General features: G+C 47.4%; 1 protein-coding gene across 2 annotated transcripts in view; it reads left to right on the top strand.

Annotated features, from left to right (window-relative positions):
• RICTOR (RPTOR independent companion of MTOR complex 2) overlaps positions 1 to 26,052 on the top strand; it is a 90,769-nt gene that overhangs the window by 59,446 nt on the left and 5,271 nt on the right. Inside the window, exons 22-37 of one of the 2 annotated variants that reach the window (XM_040420948.1) lie at positions 2,088 to 2,214; positions 3,461 to 3,625; positions 5,465 to 5,541; positions 5,618 to 5,696; positions 7,209 to 7,318; positions 7,489 to 7,576; positions 7,859 to 7,951; positions 8,685 to 8,791; positions 9,617 to 9,846; positions 10,301 to 11,312; positions 14,642 to 14,819; positions 14,907 to 14,988; positions 15,472 to 15,690; positions 16,702 to 16,860; positions 20,444 to 20,567; positions 22,404 to 22,542. In XM_040420948.1, coding sequence (XP_040276882.1) covers positions 2,088 to 2,214; positions 3,461 to 3,625; positions 5,465 to 5,541; positions 5,618 to 5,696; positions 7,209 to 7,318; positions 7,489 to 7,576; positions 7,859 to 7,951; positions 8,685 to 8,791; positions 9,617 to 9,846; positions 10,301 to 11,312; positions 14,642 to 14,819; positions 14,907 to 14,988; positions 15,472 to 15,690; positions 16,702 to 16,860; positions 20,444 to 20,567; positions 22,404 to 22,542 — 2,989 coding nt within the window. The remainder of the gene's footprint in view (positions 1 to 2,087; positions 2,215 to 3,460; positions 3,626 to 5,464; positions 5,542 to 5,617; positions 5,697 to 7,208; positions 7,319 to 7,488; positions 7,577 to 7,858; positions 7,952 to 8,684; positions 8,792 to 9,616; positions 9,847 to 10,300; positions 11,313 to 14,641; positions 14,820 to 14,906; positions 14,989 to 15,471; positions 15,691 to 16,701; positions 16,861 to 20,443; positions 20,568 to 22,403; positions 22,543 to 26,052) is intronic. The other variant, XM_040420949.1, reaches the window with a different exon arrangement.

Raw genomic sequence — 26,052 nt, forward strand, 5'->3', positions numbered from 1 at the left:
ACCTCCCCACATGTAATCTCCAGTCCACAACCTGTCCTCTCCATACATCTCTGACCTAATCTCCGATACCTCCTCACATGTAATCTCCAGTCCACAACCTGTCCTCTCCATACATCTCTGACCTAATCTCCCGATACCTCCCCACATGTAATCTCCAGTCCACAACCTGTCCTCTCCATACATCTCTAATCTAATCTCCTGATACCTCCCCACATTTAATCTCCAGTCCACAACCTGTCCTCTCCATACATCTCTGACCTAATCCCCGATACCTCCTCACATGTAATCTCCAGTCCACAACCTGTCCTCTCCATACATCTCTGACCTAATCTCCGATACCTCCTCACATGTAATCTCCAGTCCACAACCTGTCCTCTCCATACATCTCTGACCTAATCTCCGATACCTCCTCACATGTAATCTCCAGTCCACAACCTGTCCTCTCCATACATCTCTGACCTAATCTCCGATACCTCCTCACATGTAATCTCCTCCAGTCCACAACCTGTCCTCTCCATTCATCTCTGACCTAATCTCCTGATACCTCCTCACATGTAATCTCCAGTCCACAACCTGTCCTCTCCATACATCTCTGACCTAATCTCCGATACCTCCTCACATGTAATCTCCAGTCCACAACCTGTCCTCTCCATACATCTCTGACCTAATCTCCGATACCTCCTCACATGTAATCTCCAGTCCACAACCTGTCCTCTCCATACATCTCTGACCTAATCTCCTGATACCTCCCCACATGTAATCTCCAGTCCACAACCTGTCCTCTCCATACATCTCTAATCTAATCTCCTGATACCTCCCCACATTTAATCTCCAATCCACAACCTGTCCTCTCCATACATCTCTGATCTAATCTCCCGATACCTCCTCACATGTAATCTCCGGTCCACAACCTGTCCTCTCCATACATCTCTGACCTAATATCCTGATACCTCCCCACATGTAATCTCCAGTCCACAACCTGTCCTCTCCATACATATCTGACCTAATCTCCCGATACCTCCCCACATGTAATCTCCAGTCCACAACCTGTCCTCTCCATACATCTCTGACCTAATCTCCTGATACCTCCACACATGTAATCTCCAGTCCACAACCTGTCCTCTCCATACATCTCTGACCTAATCTCCTGATACCTCCTCACATGTAATCTCCAGTCCACAACCTGTCCTCTCCATACATCTCTGACCTAATCTCCTGATACCTCCTCACATGTAATCTCCAGTCCACAACCTGTCCTCTCCATACATCTCTGACCTAATCTCCTGATACCTCCTCACATGTAATCTCCAGTCCACAACCTGTCCCCTCCATACATCTCTGACCTAATCTCCGATACCTCCCCACATGTAATCTCCAGTCCACAACCTGTCCTCTCCATACATCTCTGACCTAATCTCCTCCCCACATGTAATCTGCCATCTTCACAAGACCTTCTTCTTCACTCTCCTATTGTGTACTCCTCACATAATCATCTCCAAGATTTCCCCTGTGCATCCCCCATACTCTGGAATTCACATCAGACTGTCCCCCACCTCCACCTTCCTTCCTGTGAACGCTCCTTCCCGACAATCTGCCCTACTAAAGGTGAAACCGTCGTTCGCGGAGGCAAGTAAATGATCGTACCGTCTAAACGGCACTCTCCTGCCCAGAAACAATGCAGCTGTATGAGGACAAGCGATCAAACAGCGATTGCTCATTCTCATACTAGGTGAAGTGATTGCTGTAAATGCAGTACTCCATCCCCACGGAACAAGCAGCCGACTGACAGGAAGGAACGCTTCTTTTCCGATAATCAGCTGCTCCTCGGCCCCTGTAAATCAGTTTGTGCCTCCAATCCCGTTAGAAATACTACATTGTGCCTTTCTGAACGTGGAGGATGATTTGAGTTCCATTCATTTGTGTTGCTTGAAAGTTTACATGACTAATGTTTTTTTTCTGGATTTCCTATCTCCGGACATAGACGAGCGCTCATCTGCCTGATTGACATGTGCTTTAGAGGTGTTTACAGTATGAGTTTCTTGGAAAGATCCTAAGTGCAAATCCTCAAGTCATTTTTTATGTTGCAGTCTGCTAAATCTTTGCTCGCTCAAAAACCAAGACCACTTATTGAAGTTGGCCGTCTCCAGTCTGGATTACAGCCGGGATGGACTTGCCAGAGTCATTCTGTCCAAAACCTTAACAGCTTCTCCGGATGTAAGTCTGATTTAATGCCGCTTGTTTTGCCTGTTCGCTAAAAAAATCACAAAACCGCAGGGATTTCGCTGAGTAATCGTGTTATCTTAAAGGTACAGTAAACCTATTGTGACACAACCAAAATGGAGGTAACTTTGCCCTCGCCGGTTGTCAGTCTGCAGGATTTCTGCAAGTTCCTCATCTAAACAAAGAAACCTTGCGGAGAAGAGAAGGGTCCGTCTCCTGATCGTTTCAGTTTTCAGATGAGGGGGGCGGGGATTGACAAAGGAGGTGGGATTTAACAATCTTTGTGTCCTACCGGGCAGTGGGGGAGTCTCCTGCTGCGGCCACTTTTTCTACAGCTAGACACAGGACAGCGAGGAGGAGGGGGCCCGACCTGTTCTTTTTTCAGATGGGACTCCGCTAAGGGGGTTTGACTTGGTAAAAGGCGGTGGGATCTTTGTGGGGGCAGGCTCCTTCTGCAGCCACTTATGCCTACAGCTAGACATAGGACTGTGAGGAGGAGGAGGAGGGCATGGCCGATCTTATGGGACGCATAGAGAAGATGTTTTTATATATTTCACCGTTTTAATTGTAATAAGAGACAAATCAGGATTAAAGGAAAGGAGGAGATGACGGGAATAACAGCAAGGAAATTCGTTATTTTCTGTTCCGTTAATGTTTAGTCTTTGCTTTTTTATAACCACATACAGCCTCTTTCATTTTATTTACCATCATCTTAAAATTTTGGAAAGGGACTGTCCGACTTATAAAAAGAAAATATATATATCATCAAAGCATCTATGGGATGAAATAATGAAAGATCAGATACTCAGTTCTTACTGCTCCTGATTCTTTGGCAATTCTATGGTTGTGGCAACTTGCCAGTCCTGCTGCGACCACACTCTGTTCTATGACCAGCTTTAATGTGGACCTCTATGTTTGCATTGGACAAGTGACACGTCTGCATTGACAGTTCATGTAGGCGGGTGGTCTGGGGGTAGCATCCAGAATGCAGCTGTATTGCAGCCATCTGCCACCAGTAAGTGTGTTTTTCTGGAGAAAGGGAAGCATGGGAGCTGACCACTTCTCTGTGCAAAAGTGGTCGCCTTCCAAGCTCATTCAGATCCCGTCCTGCTAGAGTGCGATGTAAATCTGTACCGGCAGTGACTGATGCCGCAGCCTGTGCGCGCCTTTGTTTGATGTTCTGAAGATGACGCGTCCTGATTGTTAAGTCCCGGATGCTGTATTTTCTCTCTTTGGGCAGAGTTGTCGTCTGTACGCCACAAAGCACCTGAGGGTTCTGCTGAGAGCCAACGTCGAGTTTTTTAGCAATTGGGGGATCGAATTATTGGTGACGCAGCTGCACGACAAAAGCAAAAATATCTCTACAGAGGCCCTCGACATTTTGGATGAAGCTTGTGAAGATAAGGTGAGTCCAGTAAAGTCTCCATACCTCCTGTATGGAAGGGAAAACAAGCTCTGACACATGGGTCCTTTGCAAGTAACATACATGTCTTTATATGACTGAGTAATTAATCACATTGTCTCATCACAAACTGACTTTTTTTTATTACCATGTATATAAAAAATATTTTTATTTTTTTATCTGACTATCCACATAAAAATAAGCTTGAAAAGATTCTGTTGTCACACAGTTGGCAGCCCCTATACAGACAGTACAGGAAGGAAGTGTGTGTCTCCAATGTGGCCGCCCCTATACAGACAGTACAGGAAGGAAGTGTGTGTCTCCAATATGGCCGCCTATACAGACAGTACAGGAAGGAAGTGTGTGTCTCCAATATGGCCACCCCTATACAGACAGTACAGGAAGGAAGTGTGTGTCTCCAATATGGCCGCCCCTATACAGATAATACAGGAAGGAAGTGTATGTCTCCAATATGGCCGCCCCTATACAGACAGTACAGGAAGGAAGTGTGTGTCTCTAATATAGCTGCCTCGATACAGACAATACAGGAAGGAAGTGTGTGTCTCCAATATGGCTGCCCCTATACAGACAGTACAGGAAGGAAGTGTGTGTCTCCAATATGGCTGCCCCTATACAGATAATACAAGAAGGAAGTGTGTGTCTCCAATATGGCCGCCCCTAGACAGACAGTACAGGAAGGAAGTGTGTGTCTCTAATATAGCTGCCTCGATACAGACAGTACAGGAAGGAAGTGTGTGTCTCCAATATGGCTGCCCCTATACAGATAATACAGGAAGGAAGTGTATGTCTCCAATATGGCTGCTCCTATACAGATAATACAGGAAGGAAGTGAGTGTCTCCAATATGGCCGCCCCTATACAGATAATACAGGAAGGAAGTGTATGTCTCCAATATGGCCGCCCCTATACAGATAATACAGGAAGGAAGTGTGTGTCTCCAATATGGCTTCCTCTATACAGATAATACAGGAAGGAAGTGAGTGTCTCCAATATGGCCGCCCCTATACAGATAATACAGGAAGGAAGTGTATGTCTCCAATATGGCCACCCCTATACAGGCAATACAGGAAGGAAGTGTGTGTCTCCAATATGGCTTCCTCTATACAGATAATACAGGAAGGAAGTGTGTGTCTCCAATATGGCTTCCTCTATACAGATAATACAGGTAGAAATGGTATTCTCCTAATATGGCCGCCTCTAGGTAGCAGATTCCCTTTAAAAATAAAATCTGTCAGCAGTTTTGTACCTATGACACTGGCTGACCTGTTACATGTGCGCTTGGCAGCTGAAGGCATCTGTGTTGGTCCCATGTTGATATGTGCCCGCATTGCTGAGAAACATGATGTGTTGATATATGCAAATGAGTCTCAAGGAGCAACGGGGGTGTCGCCGTTACACCTAGAGGCTCTGCTCTCTGCAACTGCTGCGCCCTCTGCACTTTGATTGACAGGGCCATGCGTGATGACATTTACACTGCCTGGCCCTGTCTATCAAAGTGCAGATGACGCTGTAGTTGCAGAGAGGGCAGAGCCTCTAGGTGTAACGGCGACACCCCCGTTGCTCCTCGAGGATCATTTGCATGTATTAAAACTACATTTTTCTCAGCAATGCGGGCACATAGGAACATGGGGCCAACACTGATGTCTTCAGCTGCCAAGCGCACATGTAACAGGTCAGAGGGACAAATCTGGGGACAGATGGACTTTAATACAGTCTTCTACTCATCATTGTCCAGTACGAGACCGAATGTCACACACAATGGACACTTCATCTATCCCTAAATTAGAACATCTGTCAGTGACGATTTCCTCCTTTCCTCTAGGCTAATCTTCATGCCCTCATCCAGATGAAACCCGCCCTCTCCCATCTGGGAGATAAGGGGCTGCTCCTCCTCCTGAGGTAGGTCCAGCCATCGCTGTGGGAGCTCCTTCCCCATTTGCCATTCGTGTGCATTGATCTGTCGTTTATGTTGCAGGTTCCTCTCCATCCCAAAGGGCTTTTCCTACTTGAATGAGAGGGGTTATGTCACGAAGCAGCTGGAGAAGTGGCAGAAGGTACAGGAACCTAATTCTATCAGAATGGACCAAAGCCATGCAAAAAGAAAGCATTGGGCTTTTCCAGATGTAAAATATCGATGGCCTATATCAATATCTGATCGCTGAGGGTCCGACCTCCGGCACCTCCACCGATCATCTGTTTGAAGACGCCTCTTCACAACATACCAAGCACAGCACCATACACTGTAAAGTGGCCATGCTTGGTATTGCGGCCCAGGCTCATTCCCTTGAATGGGACTGAGATGCACATAAGCCATGTGAGCAATGAACGTGACGTCACACCCAGGAAGAGGCCTCAGCGCTCACTGGAACAGCTGTCTGGTGGCAGTGCCGGGACTCAGACCGCAGCGATCAGATATTGATGACCTGTGTATATAAGGTTCAGGAGGGAAGTGTTTTTAACCCCTTAACTGCCATTTATTCTACCGCACTGTGTTTTTACGTCGTTGGAGACCTGTAAAGCCTCTCTTACGTCGGCCGGTGATCACTAACGAACGTATGTATGAACGCTCGTTAGCGATCGTCTCGCAGTGTAAGGCCAGGGCAACTTCGACGACATTTGTCACAGTAATATCGCGCAACATATTTTATAATGCTAGTCTACGGTCTCGCACTGCGACATGACAGTCGCAAAAAAAACAAAACGAATCCAAGATGGATCTTTGTCCAACTGTCGTGTCGCAGTGCAACACCATAGACTAGCATTATACAATGTCGCGTTGTACCCTATATGTTGCCCGACAGATGTCGCCGTGTAGCCCTAGCCTAATATTGCCCAGTGAACGAGCAAACGCTCAATCATTGGGCAATCCAAATCTTTTGACATGTTAAAAAATAATCGTTTGCAGGTGGCAGATCATGGTGTCGAATAGCGATACACTATACAGCATGACGACGAGTGATGCTCCTCCCCATGATGCGGAGGAGATCGCTGCATTTAATAACAGCGGTCTCGTCCGCTAGCAAGCAGGCGATTGCCGGGAGGGAACGCTTCCTTCCCGACAATCGTCTGCCTCATTGGGCTGTCTGATACAGCCCTAAGTCCTGCCCGGGTGTCTCACAGCGGTCTGTTGTCAGCCCTGTTCCTGCAGCACTGGCGACTCCTACCTATTCGGCAGTAGCTGGAACTACACAGCTCTATCCATTATGTAGTGGACAGACACGGTAACTGCGGCGCTGCGCCCCCTTTGAAGTCTACCACACAGTGGCACTTCAGTCTCGGGGCTACTCGGGAGCAGCTGATTGGCGTTTCAGATCAGTATTGATGGTCTGAAGATAGGCCGTCAATAACAAAATCCTGAAAAATCCCTTTAAGGAGTTAATAAAGAGCCAAACACAAGAACAAGGGAGCACAGTCTGAAGACCAGAAGCGATGTCAGGAAATATTCTTTTACTGAAAGTGTGGTCAATGTGGGTGGGATCAGTGGCATCAGTACCTGAGACAGACAGATATCGGAGTCAGTGACACCTTATCATCTGTCTCATTGTATCATTTCTCTTCCTGTTCAGGAATATAATTTGAAGTATGTAGATCTCATCGAAGAGCAGCTTAACGAGGCTCTGACAACCTACCGCAAGCCTGTGGACGGGGACAACTATGTCCGCCGCAGCAATCAGAGGTAAATCAGACGTGGACCCATGTTTTTTACTATGTAATTCTGTTAAATGAAGGAAGGGGCAATATCCATGATGAGCGGTTCACCTCCAAACATTGTCGTACAGATAATGTAGTAACATCAATTGTGACATCCATTATCAGCACCAACATGTCTGCTTTTCCTGTTTACAGGGTGCAGCGCCCGTACGTGTACTTACCAGTTCACCTGTATGGACAGTTGGTACATCATAAGACCGGCAGCCATCTCTTAGAAGTCCAGGTCAGTGGTGACTAATTTAATGGTGTTTTGTTTTTTATTCTTAGTTTAGTTATTATTTATTGGCATTATTTTATTTGTTACCATTTTGTTTTTTATGTCTGTTAGATTGTTTTATTCATTACCATTTAACTTTTTTTTTCTCTTAATCTAATTTTATATATTAGTACAATGCCATATTCACTTGTGGAGGGATGTTCCCACCACGGATATGGCTCTAATTCTGCATTGTCCATTACGCCAATTCTGCTTTACCTAAGCCTGGCTCTTATGTGTCTCCTACAGAACATTGTTCCTGACCTCAGTTACACGGTTCGATCTCCGTCGTTGGATACGTGGGAAGGAATCAAGCAACTAAAAGCAGCTCTTTGGTCATTGGTAAGAATAATGCTTAAAGGGGGTTGTCCCATAATTACCACAACTTGTCCCATAATTGCCACAATATAGGGGACAAGTGTCTGATGGTCAGGGGGTCAGACCGCTGGGGTCGCCGCCGATCTCAGTTTGAATAGAGCGACAGTCACACATTTGTGCTTCCGCTCCATTCAGTTCTGTGAGGCTGCCGGAGATAGCCGAGCACTTGTATTCTGCTCTCTCAGGAAGTCCCATAGAGTCCAATTGTGCAGTGGACACACATACTCGTCTACCGCCCCATTCGGACATGGGAGCTCTAGTAGTCGGATCGCTGCCTATCAAACACTTCTTTCCTATCCTGCGGATAGGCGATAAGTTGTCATAATGAGACAACCCCTTTAAAGGGAACTAGATTTTTGTACAGTAAAGCACCAGCATGCCATTATATGTCGTGCTGGGGATTTAGTGTGCAAAGCATGGCAAGGTCAAAACTCTGCCTTATAGCACTATGTATAAAGAGAAGTTTATAGGTAGGTTTTCAGGTTAGTACTCCTGTGGTCACATTCCTCGCAGAGAGACTGCCTGCCTTAATCCGTGCTGATGCTGCTGTAATCACAGGACTTTATTAACTCACTATATCTACACAATCAGCTCAACATCAAGGTGAAATCCGACGAGTGATGTGACTTTTGTAAAACACTCATTGCCCCATAAAGTCATTTGAAATGACAAATCTTTCCGACCGGTTTGTTTTCAGGGTAACATTGGTTCTTCAAACTGGGGTCTGAACCTGCTGCAAGAAGAGAATGTGATCCCGGACATCGTTGCACTGGCTCAGCACTGTGAAGTGCTGTCTATTCGAGGGTAAGGCAGCACTATTCTTACAGATCCCTCCATTAGACAGTAAAATGCTCAAACTGCTGCAAAATTCTCACATTTGGTCACCTGACATGGTTTTTGGATATGTTTAACTGGTTCTCAACCAGCACCAAAACTCTACGATGTAGTCAGGTGCTAGTTCCCACTCTGCAACGCACATTCTCGTCATGCTGATCTTATGGGTGCTCTCAGTATAGCAGCGTCTTTTGTCAGTGTGTCATAAGTTATTGGGGGGGGGGGGGGAAATGTTTAATGGAATGTTAAAAAAAATTTTGAAAAAAAAATCCCTGTATGCATTGTTAGGTTAAAATGAAAATCATTTTTAGGTGTTTTTATTATGCAAATGTGGTAAAACATACAAAAAAGGTTTTTTAAAATTTTGTATCCCTGTAGCAGCGTGCACTAAAATGGACCAATTCAAAAATACAACTCGTCCGTTTAAAAGATATGGCCCTCAGAGACTGAAAAAATATGAGAAAAGTTCCTTGGTCTTTGAGATCCAAAAAGGTGTGATCGTGAAGTGGTTAAATACATCCTGGATATCTGCAGCCACCACTAGAGGGAGCCTAGGAGCTTACTGCATACTGTTGAACCTAAATATGCAGTAAGCTCCCTCTAGTGGTGGCTGCTGGTAGCAACAGGTTATTACTTCCTATAAGTGAGCAGGCTCATGGATATAATTGTATTCTCGTGAGCCGGGGTACTTTGCAGATGTCACATACTCGGCAGCGTTAGCCTGTGACCTGTTCTAATCATGCATAGCCTGCCTCCGGTGCATTATATTTTATTGGTTCTTTCATGTGTTTCTAGAACCTGTGCCTACGTTCTTGGCTTACTTTCCAAGACAAAGCAAGGATGTGATATCTTGAAGCAGCACAACTGGGATGCTGTAAGGCACAGCAGAAGACATCCGTGGCCGGTGGTTCCTGACGACATGGAGCAGCTCTGTAGCGAGCTGTCATCCGTACCCAGCACCCTCAGCCTGAATTCCGAGTCCACCAGCTCCCGCCACAACAGCGAGAGCGAATCCGTACTTCCCAGTAAGATATAATCATTGTCTTTATGACTAACTGCGCGGGTGCTTCTTTGCCAGGGCTCTGTGTACAGATGTAGCAGAGCTGTGCTGCACCTCAAACCCTGCACTGCATGGGAGCACACGGCATCATTTTAACCCCTTAAAGGACCTGTCCAGGCTGAGAAGAACACTGCTGCTGTCTTTCTGTGGGTTGTGTCTGGTATTCAATCTCTGCTCCCCTCAAGCTAATGGAGGTGAGCTGCGATACCACACACAACCTGTGGACAGGTGTGGCGCTGTTTTTGGGAGAAAGCAGTCTAGTTTTTACAGTTGTGCTTATAACCCTTGCACTGCTGCAGTACTGATGACTGGACATTTTTTGGAGTTTTCAGTACTTTGTTGTGGGGGGGCCCTCTATAGGACGTCCATTTGCCCTAATCCTGTGATGACATCACACAACTTCCTTTTCTTATGTACAGGCATGTTTATCAACGAAGACGACCACTGCGGCAATTCCTCGTCCAGCCCCTTCTTCATGTGTGACGATCACGAGCAGCTGTTCTTCGACAAACCCTTAAAGGACAAGGACCGCAGCCCGTTCACACTCTTGGCTCACAGCAAGTTTGTGAAGAACAGATTTCTAAATTCCTTAACGCTACCGAGCAAGAAGTTCCGAAGCAGCAGCAGCAGCGATCCTAAGACCAATAAGCTGCTGGACAATAAGACCGAATTGAGGCGGAACCGAACGGTCACCGAGCACTGGTCAGATTCGGAGTTCCCCTCCATGGACAGTTTAGGGTCTGTGTTCAAAGTCCCCAAAATCAGCACCCACCGCTTAGACACCTCCGTCAGCAAGCACATAGACGACAACGGCAGCACTCCCAGTATTACCGAAAACGATCTCAAGCTTCCGAAAAGTCTAGGAAACGAAAACCACCGCGACCACGCCAGCAGAGAGCGGCTCATCGGCGATGGCACCACCACCACGCACTTCAAGAGCCGCAGCTTAAGCTTCAATACGGACACCACTACAAGCGGCATAAGCTCCATGAGTTCCAGCCCTTCACGAGAGACTGTGGGAATAGACACTACAAACATAGACACCGACTGCGGGAGCCTGAGCACCGTCATCAGCACCAAAACCGTCAAAACCAACCTGCCGGCCATGCTGCACCCCAATCACCTGCCCCTGTCTAAGTCAAACTCTGTGTCCTTGGTTCCTCCGGGGTCTTCCCATACGCTTCCTCGGAGGGCGCAGTCACTTAAGGCTCCTTCTATCGCCGCCATCAAGAGTTTGGCCGATTATCACTTTACCTACACCAGTTCACGAGACGCTTTTGGCTATGCTACACTGAAACGGCTCCAGCAGCAGCGGATGCATCCGTCACTGTCTCATTCAGAAGCTTTGGCTTCTCCAGCCAAGGACGTTCTCTTCACAGATACAATAACCATGAAAACGGGAAGCTTAGACTCTAGACTGACCACAAGCAGGTAGATTTCCGAAAGTTATCGGGTGCCTATTGTCCCGAATTCCTTCCCAAAATAATTGTTCTAGGATGAGTTGCAAAAGCCTAAAGCTCTACTTGTAATCACTTGAAAGATTTGCACTGATTCATCCCTGTACAGCTGCATTTCCCTGATGCAGAGCTCCAAATCCTCTGCTTCCCATCACACAATATGCTAAATAATACCTGTCTCCAGTCACCGCTAGGGGGAGCTCAGGAGCATGAAAATTGTACATTCAGTTCAAGAAACACTCAGCATGCACTAAGCTCTAGGCTCCTCCTAGTGGTGGCTGTATATCTGTATGTAGTAATCTCCTGAGCTCCCTCTAGTGGTGGCTGTATATATCTGTATGTAGTAATCTCCTGAGCTCCCTCTAGTGGTGGCTGTATATATCTGTATGCAGTAATCTCCTGAGCTCCCTCTAGTGGTGGCTGTATATATCTGTATGCAGTAATCTCCTGAGCTCCCTCTAGTGACGGGTGTATATATCTGTATGCAGTAATCTCCTGAGCTCCCTCTAGTGGTGGCTGTATATATCGGTATGTAGTAATCACCTGAGCTTCCTCTAGTTGTGGTTGTATATATCTGTATGTAGTAAGCTTCTGAGCTCCCTCTAGTGGTGGCTGTATATATCTGTATGCAGTAATCTCCTGAGCTCCCTCTAATGGTGGCTATATATATCTGTATGTAGTCATCTCCTGAGCTCCCTCTAGTGGTGGCTGTATATATCTGTATGCAGTAATCTCCTGAGCTCCCCCTAGTGGTGGCTGTATATATCTGTATGCAGTAATCTCCTCATCTCCCTCTAGTGGTGGCTGTATATATCTGTATACAGTAATCTCCTGAGCTCCCTCTAGTGGTGGCTGTATATATCTGTATGCAGTAATCTCCTGAGCTCCCCTAGTGGTGGCTGTATATATCTGTATGCAGTAATCTCCTGAGCTCCCTCTAGTGGTGGCTGTATATATCTGTATACAGTAATCTCCTGAGCTCCCTCTAGTGGTGGCTGTATATATCTGTATACAGTTATCTCCTGAGCTCCCTCTAGTGGTGGCTGTATATATCTGTATGTAGTAATCTCCTGAGCTCCCTCTAGTGGTGGCTGTATATATCTGTATACAGTAATCTCCTGAGCTCCTTCTAGTGGTGGCTGTATATATCTGTATACAGTTATCTCCTGAGCTCCCTCTAGTGGTGGCTGTATATATCTGTATGCAGTAATCTCCTGAGCTCCCTCTAGTGGTGGCTGTATATATCTGTATACAGTAATCTCCTGAGCTCCCTCTAGTGGTGGCTGTATATATCTGTATGCAGTAATCTCCTGAGCTCCCTCTAGTGGTGGCTGTATATATCTGTATACAGTAATCTCCTGAGCTCCCTCTAGTGGTGGCTGTATATATCTGTATGCAGTAATCTCCTGAGCTCCCTCTAGTGGTGGCTGTATATATCTGTATACAGTAATCTCCTGAGCTCCCTCTAGTGGTGGCTGTATATATCTGTATGCAGTAATCTCCTGAGCTCCCTCTAGTGGTGGCTGTATATATCTGTATGTGGTAATCTCCTGAGCTCCCCCTAGTTGTGGCTGTATATATCTGTATACAGTAATCTCCTGAGCTCCCTCTAGTGGTGGCTGTATATATCTGTATGCAGTAATCTCCTGAGCTCCCTCTAGTGGTGGCTGTATATATCTGTATACAGTAATCTCCTGAGCTCCCTCTAGTGGTGGCTGTATATATCTGTATGCAGTAATCTCCTGAGCTCCCTCTAGTGGTGGCTGTATATATCTGTATACAGTAATCTCCTGAGCTCCCTCTAGTGGTGGCTGTATATATCTGTATACAGTAATCTCCTGAGCTCCCTCTAGTGGTGTCTGCTGGTAGACAGAATGTAACTCTGTTTCTCTGCAAGGGATTTTGAGTTCTGTATCAGGAAAACGATGCTCCAATTAAATATTTAAGGGGTATTCCCATTCAGGCACTTATGGCATATTGATAGATGCATGCATTTTTTTACAACTGGGACTCACTCCTGTCTCAAAAATAGGGCTCCTACATGAATGAAGAGCACACCGTGCATTGACTGTCACCCCTCCATTCACCGCTTCCAAAAATGTTTGAGCCGTGAGTGGAAAAGGCCACCCATGTGCAGGTTGCTGTCTATTCACTTTCAGGTCTTGAGATTGGAGTGGGTGCTAGAGGTGGGACCTATCGATTTGCCATGAATATCCAGATGGAAATACTCCTTTAAGAAATGAACTGGCACTTAATGTTGGAACTTATAGATAGAATTTCCTTCTGTTTCCTGGTCCCTCTCAATGCAGGAATCTGACCACTCAGCCAGTCATGTGCCATAACGAGTGTCCATTTCGGCCAGTAATTGGGTGAGAGGCCACATTTATCCTCTGGTTAGGTGTACCAGTATCTGATCGGTGAGGGTCCGACACCCGGGACCCCCGCCAATCAGCTGTTTTAGAAGGCCCTAGCGCCGCAGACTTCTCCAGCTTTTCCTAGGCCGAGTGATGACACTTACATCGGTCACGTGGGCCTAGGCGCGATACAAAGCACAAACGCAACACAATATGGGGAGTGCCGGTGCCTTCTTAAACAACTGATCGGCAGGAATCCCGGGTGTCGGACCCCCACTGATGAGATACTGATGACCTATCCAGAGGAAAGGTCATCAGTATAAAAACCTTGGAACACCCTTTTAATACCAGACACTACCTGTGGACAGGTGTGGCGCTGTTTTTGGTAGACAGCAGCCATTTTTTTTTTTCCATCTGCCACCACCCTTTAGTTAATATGCCCTCGGACAATGCAGCTTTTCACCAGTTTGCTCCAATGCATTTAGACTGTGTCTTGATGAGAAATATCCTACCGTTTTGTGTGTACAGCTCCCATGCATACCTATGCGCCTAGGAACTGTGTCCCCAAAATGGTAAGGTGATGTTAATATCCCTTTAACCCGTTCCTTGCACTTTGATATAAGAGTGCCTCAATAGCCTCAGGTAGTCCGGCCACTTTGACGTAAAAGATATGATGGGTCGGCGAGGGAAGTGCCACTGTGCCCATGTGATCACCGATGGGTGAGTAAAGCACAGGGCCACACCACCCACCAAAACTGCCTGGATCGGACATGCCTTAAGCCTGATCATTGTACAGGGAAGGACGGGACCCCTTTTAGACGTGATCGCTGGGGCTGGTGTGCTGTGGTTACAGACATTAGGGCACACCAGTGGTGCCAGTGTATATTTCTGTGCACAGGTACGCTAGCGGTTTTCTCCTTGTCCTCACATATGCCGTCCATCCCTCCAGGTTCATGAAGGCGCTCAGCTACGCCTCTCTAGATAAAGAAGACTTATTAATCCCAATAATCCAGAACTCTCTCCAGCGCTCGTCTTCTGTCCGCTCCATGGTGTCCAACGCCACCTATAGCAGCTCGGAAGATTACATCGGCTTGGCTCTGCCCATGGATATAAACGACATGTTCCAGGTAAGTGACTCGTGACGTGTGCCACGCTGCCTGTGTGTCATGTGACATTTAATAATGGGGGGGGGGGGGATTGTGCTAATTTTGCAGGTGAAGGAGACCCCGTATTTTCAGAAGACTGTGCTGTCAGCTGAAGACCGCGCCTCTAAAGTGTTCGCTCCTGAAGTAGGAGGTACAGTCAGAAATGCATTGGGGGGAGGGATACCCCTTTGGCACGGCTCAGAGAATTCTTTGACTGGTAGTCACAACATGATATTGTCATTGATTTGTAATGTCCATTGTGAAGATGCTGAGTCACAGAAATCTCTGAAGGAATTCAGCGCTCTCTAGAGTGGCCACCATTATAATGTTCACACGTGTCTGCCGGTACACTCAGGGGGGCATCTTGTACGACGGCCAAGGAATATCCCTAAAACAATGTGTAATTGTTTGTCTCTTTGGGTTTTAAAAGGTTATAGTAGAATTCTGGGATTTTTTTAACTAATGACCTATCCTCTATCTACAAATAGCTGTTCGATGGGGGTCCAGGGTGTCGGACCCCCACCGATCAGATACTGATGACCTATCCTCAGTTTGAAAAAATCCCAGAAAACCCCCTTTTAAGGCAGCCAGCAGGGGTTCCCATCAGTTGTTTTCATATCCCTGTGTTTTGCAGGTTTCTCTGGATCCGGGGTGCGGAGTCCTTACCAAGCATTACGGCAGCAATTCAGTATTACAGAAATCATGAACTCCAGCCGCTCGGACGCCTCTCAGTACCTGGAAAACATGGAGGACACCGGCCTGCAGGAGCACACGGACGACAACTGCCTGTACTGTGTGGGAATCCAGATCCTGGGTTACAACAGCGGCCTGGTAAACGAGTACAGCCGCTTAGGTAGGTGTCGCTACCAGCAGAGCGTTATGTGCTGGGGGGGGGGGTCCTCTGTAGGGACACCACCAGGAAGAATGAGTGTGTCATCGCCTCCTCGTCATTGTAACATACATTATACATTAACCAGGTGCCGGATGGTTCATGCCTTTAGGATCAGACACCATTTTTTAGTGAGCATTAGATTTTTTGGGGGCATTTTTTTCTGATTATTTTTGTTGTTATACTACTTAGGGCTCATTCACACAATCGTATGAATAACATCCCGTTCATTTTAATGGGGCCGCAAAAGATGTGGACAGCACACAGTCTGCTTTCCGCATCCGTAGTTCCGTTCCGTGGCCAAACAAAAAATGCGGAACGCACATGGCCAGTACCCGTGTTATGCGGATCCGCAATTTGCGGACCACAAAGCCCTTACGGTCGTCTAAATGCACCCTTTTTTTTTTTTGTGTGTATTTATTGATTTAATTTTTGTCACTTATTTTTACACTATACCAGGGATGGCCAACCTGCAGTTGTTGGAAAACTACAACTCCCACCATGCCCTGCTGTAGGCTGATAGCCGTAGGCAGTCTGAGCATGCTGGGAGTTGTAGTTTTGCAACAGCTAGACAGCCTCAGGTTGGCCATCCGTGCACTATACTTTTCCGCTGTAGCTTGGGTTGTAAAGTAGGGAAATCAGCCCTGTTTGCTATATCGGTGCAGAGGTAGCAGTCAGGCCCCCAGGGCCCTGGAGTCTGAGGGGCCCACAGTACACCTGTACTGTTAATACATTGGGAGGAGTTTGCACAGAAGTTTGGCCTAGTATTCACAAATACTATGGACTCCTTTTCAGCACAGACTAATTCCGTGTTTGGAGAGGGTACAGCTTCAGGGCTGAGGGGTCCAGTGATGGTCACTCCTGACATAGCCTTCCTGGAAATTTTATTTTGTCCCTTTTCTTTGAATTCACTATTCTGTTTGCTCATTGTCCATTTCACTCCTGTTCAGCCTTTGCTCCAATGTTTATTCCCAGACTTTCCCGACATCCCATATTCTGACTGGTGTGCGCATAGCATCCCCAATCATTTAGAGGTGGTGTCCCATTCCTCCAAGTATTCTGGGATTTCAGGGTGTAGTGATGCTGTTTCCCAGGGCTCTGCAAGCAGCACCAAAAGTACAGAGTTAGTCCTAGGTAAGTGGCCCCACCATATATTATCCTATATCCATTGTCTGTTGAGCTGTGCTGACATTTTATAGGGGTCTTGCAGTCAACATGCATCGTGTTTCATGTATGTACAGCATACACTGTACAGCTTACGGTGTCTGTATACATGCAGGGTTTCTCAGTATATACATAGATATCTATGGCTGTATCTCATCTAAGGACATAATAGCCATCAATATCAGATCCTCTTATAACTGTGTTCTTCCATTCCTCTGTTATTCCTGATTGAAATCATTTAATAAATTGACAACTGTGTCTTCCCAGTTAACGGTGTCACTGCACACTCCCGCACTGTCCAGTCAGTGCTGCCCAATGTCAGGCTATATAGGGACATGCCACTTGGGGAGCTCAGGAGATTACTGCATACAGATATATACAACCAGCACTACAGGGAGCTCAGGAGATTACTACATACAGATATATACAACCACCACTAGGGGAGCTCAGGAGATTACTACATACAGATATATACAGCCACCACTAGGGGAGCTCAGGAGATTACTACATACAGATATATACAGCCACCACTAGGGGAGCTCAGGAGCTTACTGCATACAGATATATACAGCCACCACTAGAGGGAGCTCAGGAGATTACTACATACAGATATATACAGCCACCACTAGGGGAGCTCAGGAGATTACTACATACAGATATATACAGTCACCACTAGAGGGAGGTCAAGAGATAACTGCATACAGATATATACAGTCACCACTAGGGGAGCTCAGGAGATTACTACATACAGATATATACAGCCACCACTAGAGGGAGCTCAGGAGATTACTGCATACAGATATATACAGCCACCACTAGAGGGAGCTCAGGAAATTACTGCATACAGATATATACAGTCACCACTAGAGGGGGCTCAGGAGATTACTGCATACAGATATATACAGCCACTACTAGAGGGAGATCAGGAGATTACTGCATACAGATATATATATCCACCACTAGAGGGAGCTGAGGAGATTACTGCATACAGATATATACAGCCACCACTAGAGGGAGCTCAGGAGATTACTGCATATAGATATATACAGCCACCACTAGAGGGAGCTCAGGAGATTACTGCATACACATATATACAGCCACCACTAGGGGGAGCTCAGCAGATTACTGCATACAGATATATACAGCCACCACTAGAGGGAGCTCAGGAGATTACTACATACAGATATATACAGCCACCACTAGGGGGAGCTCAGGAGATTACTGCATACAGATATATACAGCCACCACTAGAGGGAGCTCAGGAGATTACTACATACAGATATATACAGTCACCACTAGAGGGAGCTCAGGAGATTAGTGCATACAGATATATACAGCCACCACTAGAGGGAGCTCAGGAGATTACTACATACAGATATATACAGCTACCACTAGAGGGAGCTCTGGAGATTACTACATACAGATATATACAGCCACCACTAGAGGGAGCTCAGGAGATTACTGCATACAGATATATACAACCACCACTAGGGGAGCTCAGGAGATTACTACATACAGATATATACAGTCACCACTAGAGGGAGCTCAGGAGATTACTGCATACAGATATATACAGCCACCACTAGAGGGAGCTCAGGAGATTACTACATACAGATATATACAGCGACCACTAGAGGGAGCTCAGGAGATTACTACATACAGATATGTACATCCACCACTAGAGGGAGCTCAGGAGATTACTACATACAGATATATACAGTCACCACTAGAGGGAGCTCAGGAGATTACTGCATACAGATATATACAACCACCACTAGGGGAGCTCAGGAGATTACTACATACAGATATATACAGCCACCACTAGAGGGAGCTCAGGAGATTACTGCATACAGATATATACAGCCACCACTAGGGGAGCTCAGGAGATTACTGCATACAGATATATACAGCCAGCACTACAGGGAGCTCAGGAGATTACTGCATACAGATATATACAACCACCACTAGGGGAGCTCAGGAGATTACTGCATACAGATATATACAGCCAGCACTACAGGGAGCTCAGGAGATTACTACATACAGATATATACAGCCACCACTAGGGGAGCTCAGGAGATTACTGCATACAGATATATACAGCCAGCACTACAGGGAGCTCTGGAGATTACTGCATACAGATATATACAACCACCACTAGGGGAGCTCAGGAGATTACTACATACAGATATATACAGCCACCACTAGAGGGAGCTCAGGAGATTACTGCATACAGATATATACAGCCACCACTAGGGGGAGCTCAGTGGATTACTGCATACAGATATATACAGTCACCACTAGAGGGAGCTCAGGAGATTACTGCATACAGATATATACAGCCACCACTAGGGGGAGCTCAGTGGATTACTGCATACAGATATATACAACCACCACTAGGGGAGCTCAGGAGATTACTACATACAGATATATACAGCCACCAGTAGATAGAGCTCAGGAGATCACTGCATACAGATATATACAGCCACCACTAGAGGGAGCTCAGGAGATTACTACATACAGATATATACAGCGACCACTAGAGGGAGCTCAGGAGATTACTGCATATAGATATATACAGCCACCACTAGAGGGAGCTCAGGAGATTACTGCATACAGATATGTACATCCACCACTAGAGGGAGCTCAGGAGATTACTACATACAGATATGTACATCCACCACTAGAGGGAGCTCAGGAGATTACTACATACAGATATATACAGTCACCACTAGAGGGAGCTCAGGAGATTACTGCATACAGATATATACAACCACCACTAGGGGAGCTCAGGAGATTACTACATACAGATATATACAGCCACCACTAGAGGGAGCTCAGGATATTACTGCATACAGATATATACAACCACCACTAGAGGGAGCTCATGAGATTACTACATACAGATATATACAGCCATCACTAGAGGGAGCTCATGAGATTACTACATACAGATATATACAACCACCACTAGAGGGAGCTCAGGAGATTACTACATACAGATATATACAGCCACCACTAGAGGGAGCTCAGGAGATTACTGCATACAGATATATACAGTCACCACTGGAGGGAGCTCAGTAGATTACTACATACAGATATATACAGCCACCACTAGAGGGAGCTCAGGAGATTACTACATACCGATATATACAGCCACCACTAGGGGAGCTCAGGAGATTACTGCATACAGATATATACAGCCACCACTAGAGAGAGCTCAGGAGATTACTGCATACAGATATATACAGCCACCACTAGAGGGAGCTCAGGAGATTACTGCATACAGATATATACAGCCACCACTAGAGGGAGCTCAGGAGATTACTATATACAGATATATACAACCACTACTAGGGGAGCTCAGGAGATTACTGCATACAGATATATACCTCCACCACTAGGGGAGCTCATGGTGCACTGATTTATGCACTGAGCTGTACATTTTATCTAAATCTGAACGACCATGTTGTGCCCTAGCGCTGGAAATGAATTGCTTTTCTGAAAAGTGAAGTGAGAATCCAGAAATCTAAACTAATGCGGATTTTCTCCACAGGTGGAAAATCTATTCCTGAAGATACGCCCGTTTGCCGAATATTGCTGCGGAAGGAAGTGTTAAGACTCGTCATCAATTTAAGTAGCTCCGTGGGAACGAAGAGTCACGAAACAGGACTCCTAACGTGAGTGATTGATCTTATCACATCCATGAAATCTGATAATATATGTATACAGGTGCCTACCCTTTGTCCAGACCGGTCCAACCTGTGGCTGTCCAGCTTTTGCAGAAACTCCCAGCATGCCCAGACACCTGCAGGCCTTCAGCTGAAAAGGCTGGAGAGCCACAGGTTGGAGGCTGCTGCCCCGAGGAATGGCAAGGATAATGATTCTTAGAGAGAAAGTCTTGTCCAGGTTTTATTTTAATGTTTTATGACGTTCTGCAGCAGCTGAGGCGACCTCCAGCTCTACAACTCCCAACATGTAGACTTGGTCATCCGTTCTCCAGAAGTGTGTGGACCATGGAGTTGTAGATTGACTACCCCAAGCTGCTGCAGAGCCTCTCTGATGTGGAGGCTTCATGTTGGGCTGTGTTCACACTCTCGTTGTGGCTTCCTGTCATTGCACAGAGGGATTGGTTAGGTTCCATCATGGTGTCTGTGACTTTCCACCATGGGGGGGGCTTCAAGTCAGTCCATAATTTAAGAATAGGAAGTCTCCTCTCCCTCCCCCATGGACTGAGGAGCAGGCAGGGAGCGGGTGGCAGCCATGGGTGAGGTTGGTTTAGATATTTTCACACATTGCAGTTTTTCATTTAATTTTACAACATTCATCCCCCCCAGTTCAGTAATTTCAGTGTATATGAAGAGAATAGGGGTCTTCCTCGACAGATCCTCTTCCCCACACATTGGTTTGGTTAGATAGTGAAGTAAATGCCCCTGACAGCGAGTTTCCAAGCGTTGCCGTAATTTAGCGCTGTCACTAGTATTCACGTCATCTGTGTACATGACGCTCATCGATTCTGATGGGAGGAGAGGGTCATGCAAGGGGGAATCGTACCAGAACATGGCCGGAGCAGAAGACCGCTGCAGGGGGAATGTAAAGTGGGATGTAAAACGCAGATATTCTTAAATCAGCATCCAAACACAGAGAACTTTTTCTGGGAACTACAGGAAAGGTTATCCAGCCACCACCACTTAAAGGGGTATTCCCTCCTTAACCACCTCCCACCCGCAGTAGTACATGGTGGGTAGTTCCTGCACCACGGAAAGGGGGGCGACTTTGAAGCCATATATACAGCTGTCACTCTGCTGCCACAGCCAGGATCAGAGGTGCCTCCGATCCCAGCCGCGGTCAGTGCAGAGTTGCGGAGGCTCCCTCCGCGTGCCTATAGGCTTTTGCATAGTCCCTTTGGGTTTCAATAGCAGACGGCAGCCTAGCAATGGCTCCCAGCTCGACTGCCGCTCTGTACATAACCTGCACGACCCCCGGTGAGGAGGACTATGTGCTGCGGGAGCCTCCGTGATGAAGCATTCTGCCTGTCCACTGGTGGGCAATAAATGTGTTTTGTGGAAAATGACGTGTTTCTCCTTAAACGGTGCACAGTATTATAGCTGATTTCTAGGAGGGTAAAACCATGCTGTCATTATGTGCTGCTAGACCTCGAATGATGCTTCACTTTATTTGCCTTTGCAGCAGCTGCCTGACATTGGTTGCTCAAGTTCATCTAATATACCCAACTATAAAGTGTTAGATGTAGGTGTGAGAAGTTTTGGTCATGGTCTGCGCCGGGCACGGGATCAGTTATCCTGTTGGTGATGCTTCTGCATGTGAGGACTGGACTTCTCCTATACATAGACATATAGCTAGAGCCCTCAGGCCTTGCATCGTCTGGTAATATGAAGGAACATTCCATCAAAGCTGTCACCCGGTATTATCTGTGCACATCGCCGGGGACTAGCCTGCGGTTTTGCTGCTGATGTTGCTGCACTAGTGACGTCTTCTTCGTTCCTTTGTTTCAGGATTAAAGAGAAGTTTCCTCAAGCGTTTGATGACATCTGCCTCTACTCCGAGGTCTCCTACTTATTAGCACATTGCACGTTTCGTCTCCCGTCTCGGAGGTTTATTCAGGAGCTGTTTCAGGATGTGCAGTTTCAGATTGTAAGTATCAGGAGCAGTGACCGCATTGGGCGTCATACCGGTCGGCCTCATTACTAATCTGACGTGACCAGAAAGAGGACTTTATGCAGAATGTACGTAACCGATGAGCTGGGGCACGTGAAGCAAGTTCATTCAAGGATAAGGGGCGATGTCCCCATCAAAACCTCTTGCAAATTGGCTAGATTTTTGCAATGCGGGTTTTGTCCACGTGGCTTTCTGAGCTGGATCCACGTATTTCTCCATCACAAGGCTTGTGGCCAAAAACTGCAGGGCAGATCCGCTGTAAATCGTTTGCGGTTTTACCACATGGTTATTGTCCACCTGGCGTACTACTGGTATGATTTGTTATCTAAGAAGTAATGGTGGGCGATCTGACCTCTGGGACCTCTCCCTATCCTGAGAATGAAGAGGATACAGATATATTTAACATTATGTTCTCTTAAAGGTGTATTGCACCTGCCGATTTTTCGAGTAACGCTTGTTAGCGAAGATCTGGCAGTCTTAATACTGCTGCCAATTGCCCGATGAAGAAGCAAACGCTCGATTATCGGGCAATCCATATCTTTTGACAGGTTAAAAAATCGTTTGTAGATGGCAGATCCTGGTGTCTAATCGCGATCTGCTGCCGGCAAACAATGATTCAGTATAGGGAAGAGTGATGGAGTAACGATCGCTGCTCCCTATATTGAGGAGGAGATCGCTGCATGTGATAGCAGCAGTCTCCTCCGCTAGCGAGACTGCGATTGCCGGGAAGTAATTCCCGGCAACCGCCTGTTAAATCGGTCTGTCTAATACACCCTATAGCAGGCATGGCCAACCTGCGGCTCTCCAGCTGTTGTGAAACTACATCTCCCACAGTGCCCTGCTGTAGGCTGATAGCTGTAGACTGTCCGGGCATGATGGGAGTTGTAGTTTTGCAACAGCTGGAGAGCCGCAGGTTGGCCACCCCTGCCCTATAGTCTCTGTAATCCTACTAAATTTTAAAGGGGGTTCTCCAGGATTTACATATTAGATATGAGATAAGCAGGGGTCCAAGCCCTGGGGGACCCCCGCCAATCAGCTGTTTGAGGATTCCGCAGCTTTCTGGCCTCTTTGCAGCTTACCAAGCACAGCATTGTATAGTGGTTGTACTTGGTATCGCTGCGTAGCCTCATTTACCTGAATGAGACTGAGCTGCGCCCCTTCCAGCCTGGCTCCCCCCCCCCCCCTTAAATGCATCTATGTAGGTGGGGTTTTCATCATTGCCTCTACTTTGAGACAACCGTCCCTGTTTCCTCGCTCGTATGATTGGGGGACACAGGACCGTGGGTATAGCTGATTGCTGACACTAGGAGGCGACACTAGGCTGAAAAGTGTTAGCTCCTCCCCTGCCGGCTATTCCCCCTCTAGCCTGGAGAGGGCGTATCAGTTTTTAGCTTAGTGTCGTAGGAGGCAGACCTCCCTTTTGCAGGACGGCTTCCTTTTCTTATTTTTCCTTTTTTGTTCAACCTTTTTTCCTTTTAGGTAGGGGAAACAGAGGTGCCTAGCCCCTCTGTCTACCCCGGGAGCTAGACCGGTGTCGGATTCCCTCACCGCTCGCCCTCCCCAAGAAGCAAAAGTGGACCAGGGCAGCCCAGGTCCCCCTGCTTCCCACCAGCCAAAGGGTCACCTGGACCCGGCGAGACCGCCTACAATTCCAGTCTCCTGCCACTTCTGGTGCCAGCTGCTGAGGAGGTAACCCTGCTGGTACTCTGAGAAGGGGTGAAGAGAAGAGGATGAAGATGGGGTGAGTAGTCCGGATTGAGTAAGTATTCTCAGCCCTCCCCCCCTTGGTCACCTCGTTCTACAATCAGGACATTTTCTTCAGGGTGGCCACCGACGTACGTTTTGGGCCTCTTTCCATGTCTGGGGCCCAGGGTATCCCTATCAGTTCCTCGGCCGGTATACGCAGGCCGCATCCCTATCATTCCGAGGGCCTCACTTTATCCGGCCCGCAGGGTGGGCACCCACTGCCGGTATGCAACCAGGGCGCCTGAGAGCGCCGCTTCGGGCCCTCCGCTCCCCGGCTTCACTTCGGGCCTACCTGTACTCGGCACTCGCTGATTTTTGAGGCCCACGGGGTGGGCTCCCGCGGCCGTTGGACACAAGCGTGCACATCCCGCACACCAATCCAAGTCCCTATGTTTTACGCCGACCGGCAGTACTTCCCGGTTGGCCGTGCGCCAAACTTTATGTCCCGGCTTTGCGGCCTACAAGGCCGAAACTTTCATTCCAGGTATGGAGGGGGCGGGTTCACCCCTAAAACGCAAATTCTTCTCGCCTAGCTGTCCCCCTCCCCCAGGAGCCCACTGAGCTCCGCCCCGGTCCTCAAAGCTGGGTTAACCCTTTGTGGTAAACCACTCTTTGCAGCCAGCACCGGATTATCCAGTGTTTCTTCTCTGCAGGCCAAACACCTTAAATTTAAGGAATTTAGCCCCTTCCTGCCTCTGGTTTATTTGGTGGGGGCATCATAGGTAGTCCTTCCCCCCTCAGCCCACAGGACCACCCTGATGGGGTGGTACCAGATTGGGCCCGTGTCCTATCCCGGACAGTGGAGGATCGCTCACAGTTCCCAATCCGCCCTCCGGGCCGTTTGGTTGACAACTCTCCACTTGCGCAAATCCAGTGGAGGACATCTGGAGGATTCCCAAACCACCCTTATGGGTCGTCTGGTTGATATGTCACCGCCTGCGCAATCCAATGGAGCACCTCTTCAAGTTCCCAATCCACCCTCCGGCGTCGTTTGGTAGATGAAGCAACGCCTGCGCAAGACAATAGAGGACCTCTGGAAGCTCCCAATCCACTCTCCGGGGCCATTTGGTTGATAATACTCCACCTGCGCAAATCCAGGGGAGCACATCTGAAGGATTCCCAATCCACCCCCCTGGGTCGTTTGGTTGATAATTCTCCACCTGCGCAATCCAATGGAGGACCTCTGGAAGTTCCCAATCCACCCTCCTGGGTCGTTGGTTGATTAAGCACCGCCTGCACTATCCGGTGAGTGGTCCTGTAGAAGTTCCTATTCCACCCCCTGGGTGGTTTGATTGTTATATCACCTCAGACACAGCCTGCAACTGCCATGGCTAGATGCTGAGAGGTAGAACTGCGCACGAGCGGGCCAGAGCAGGACATATTTCCTCCTCGGTCACCTCCACCCTTCCTCCCTAGGGTCACGTTCAGAACCCTCCCTTCCTAAAGGGGTTGGTTTTGAGGAAAGGGGGTATCTGTTATTCGGACTCTGACATGAATCTAGTTCTAGCTTTCGAGATTGAGTCCATGCTACCCAGCAGTACTGATTGTATGCATTACCGCCTTTCTTAGGACAACTACTGGATACAGTACTTACCTTATGGATTACCTCTTCCATAGGTGCCCTAACCGCACAACACTGGTCTCAGTGCCAGCCAAAGGCGTAGGTGGCGGAATTGCAGTTCCATTGGGTACAGTACTGGCCGTATGCATTAGCCTCTTTCATAGGAGGCGTTATGGCAT

The sequence above is a fragment of the Bufo bufo genome, chromosome 2, assembly GCF_905171765.1.
Source record: "Bufo bufo chromosome 2, aBufBuf1.1, whole genome shotgun sequence".
In the NCBI taxonomy this organism is placed as follows: Eukaryota; Metazoa; Chordata; class Amphibia; order Anura; family Bufonidae; genus Bufo; species Bufo bufo.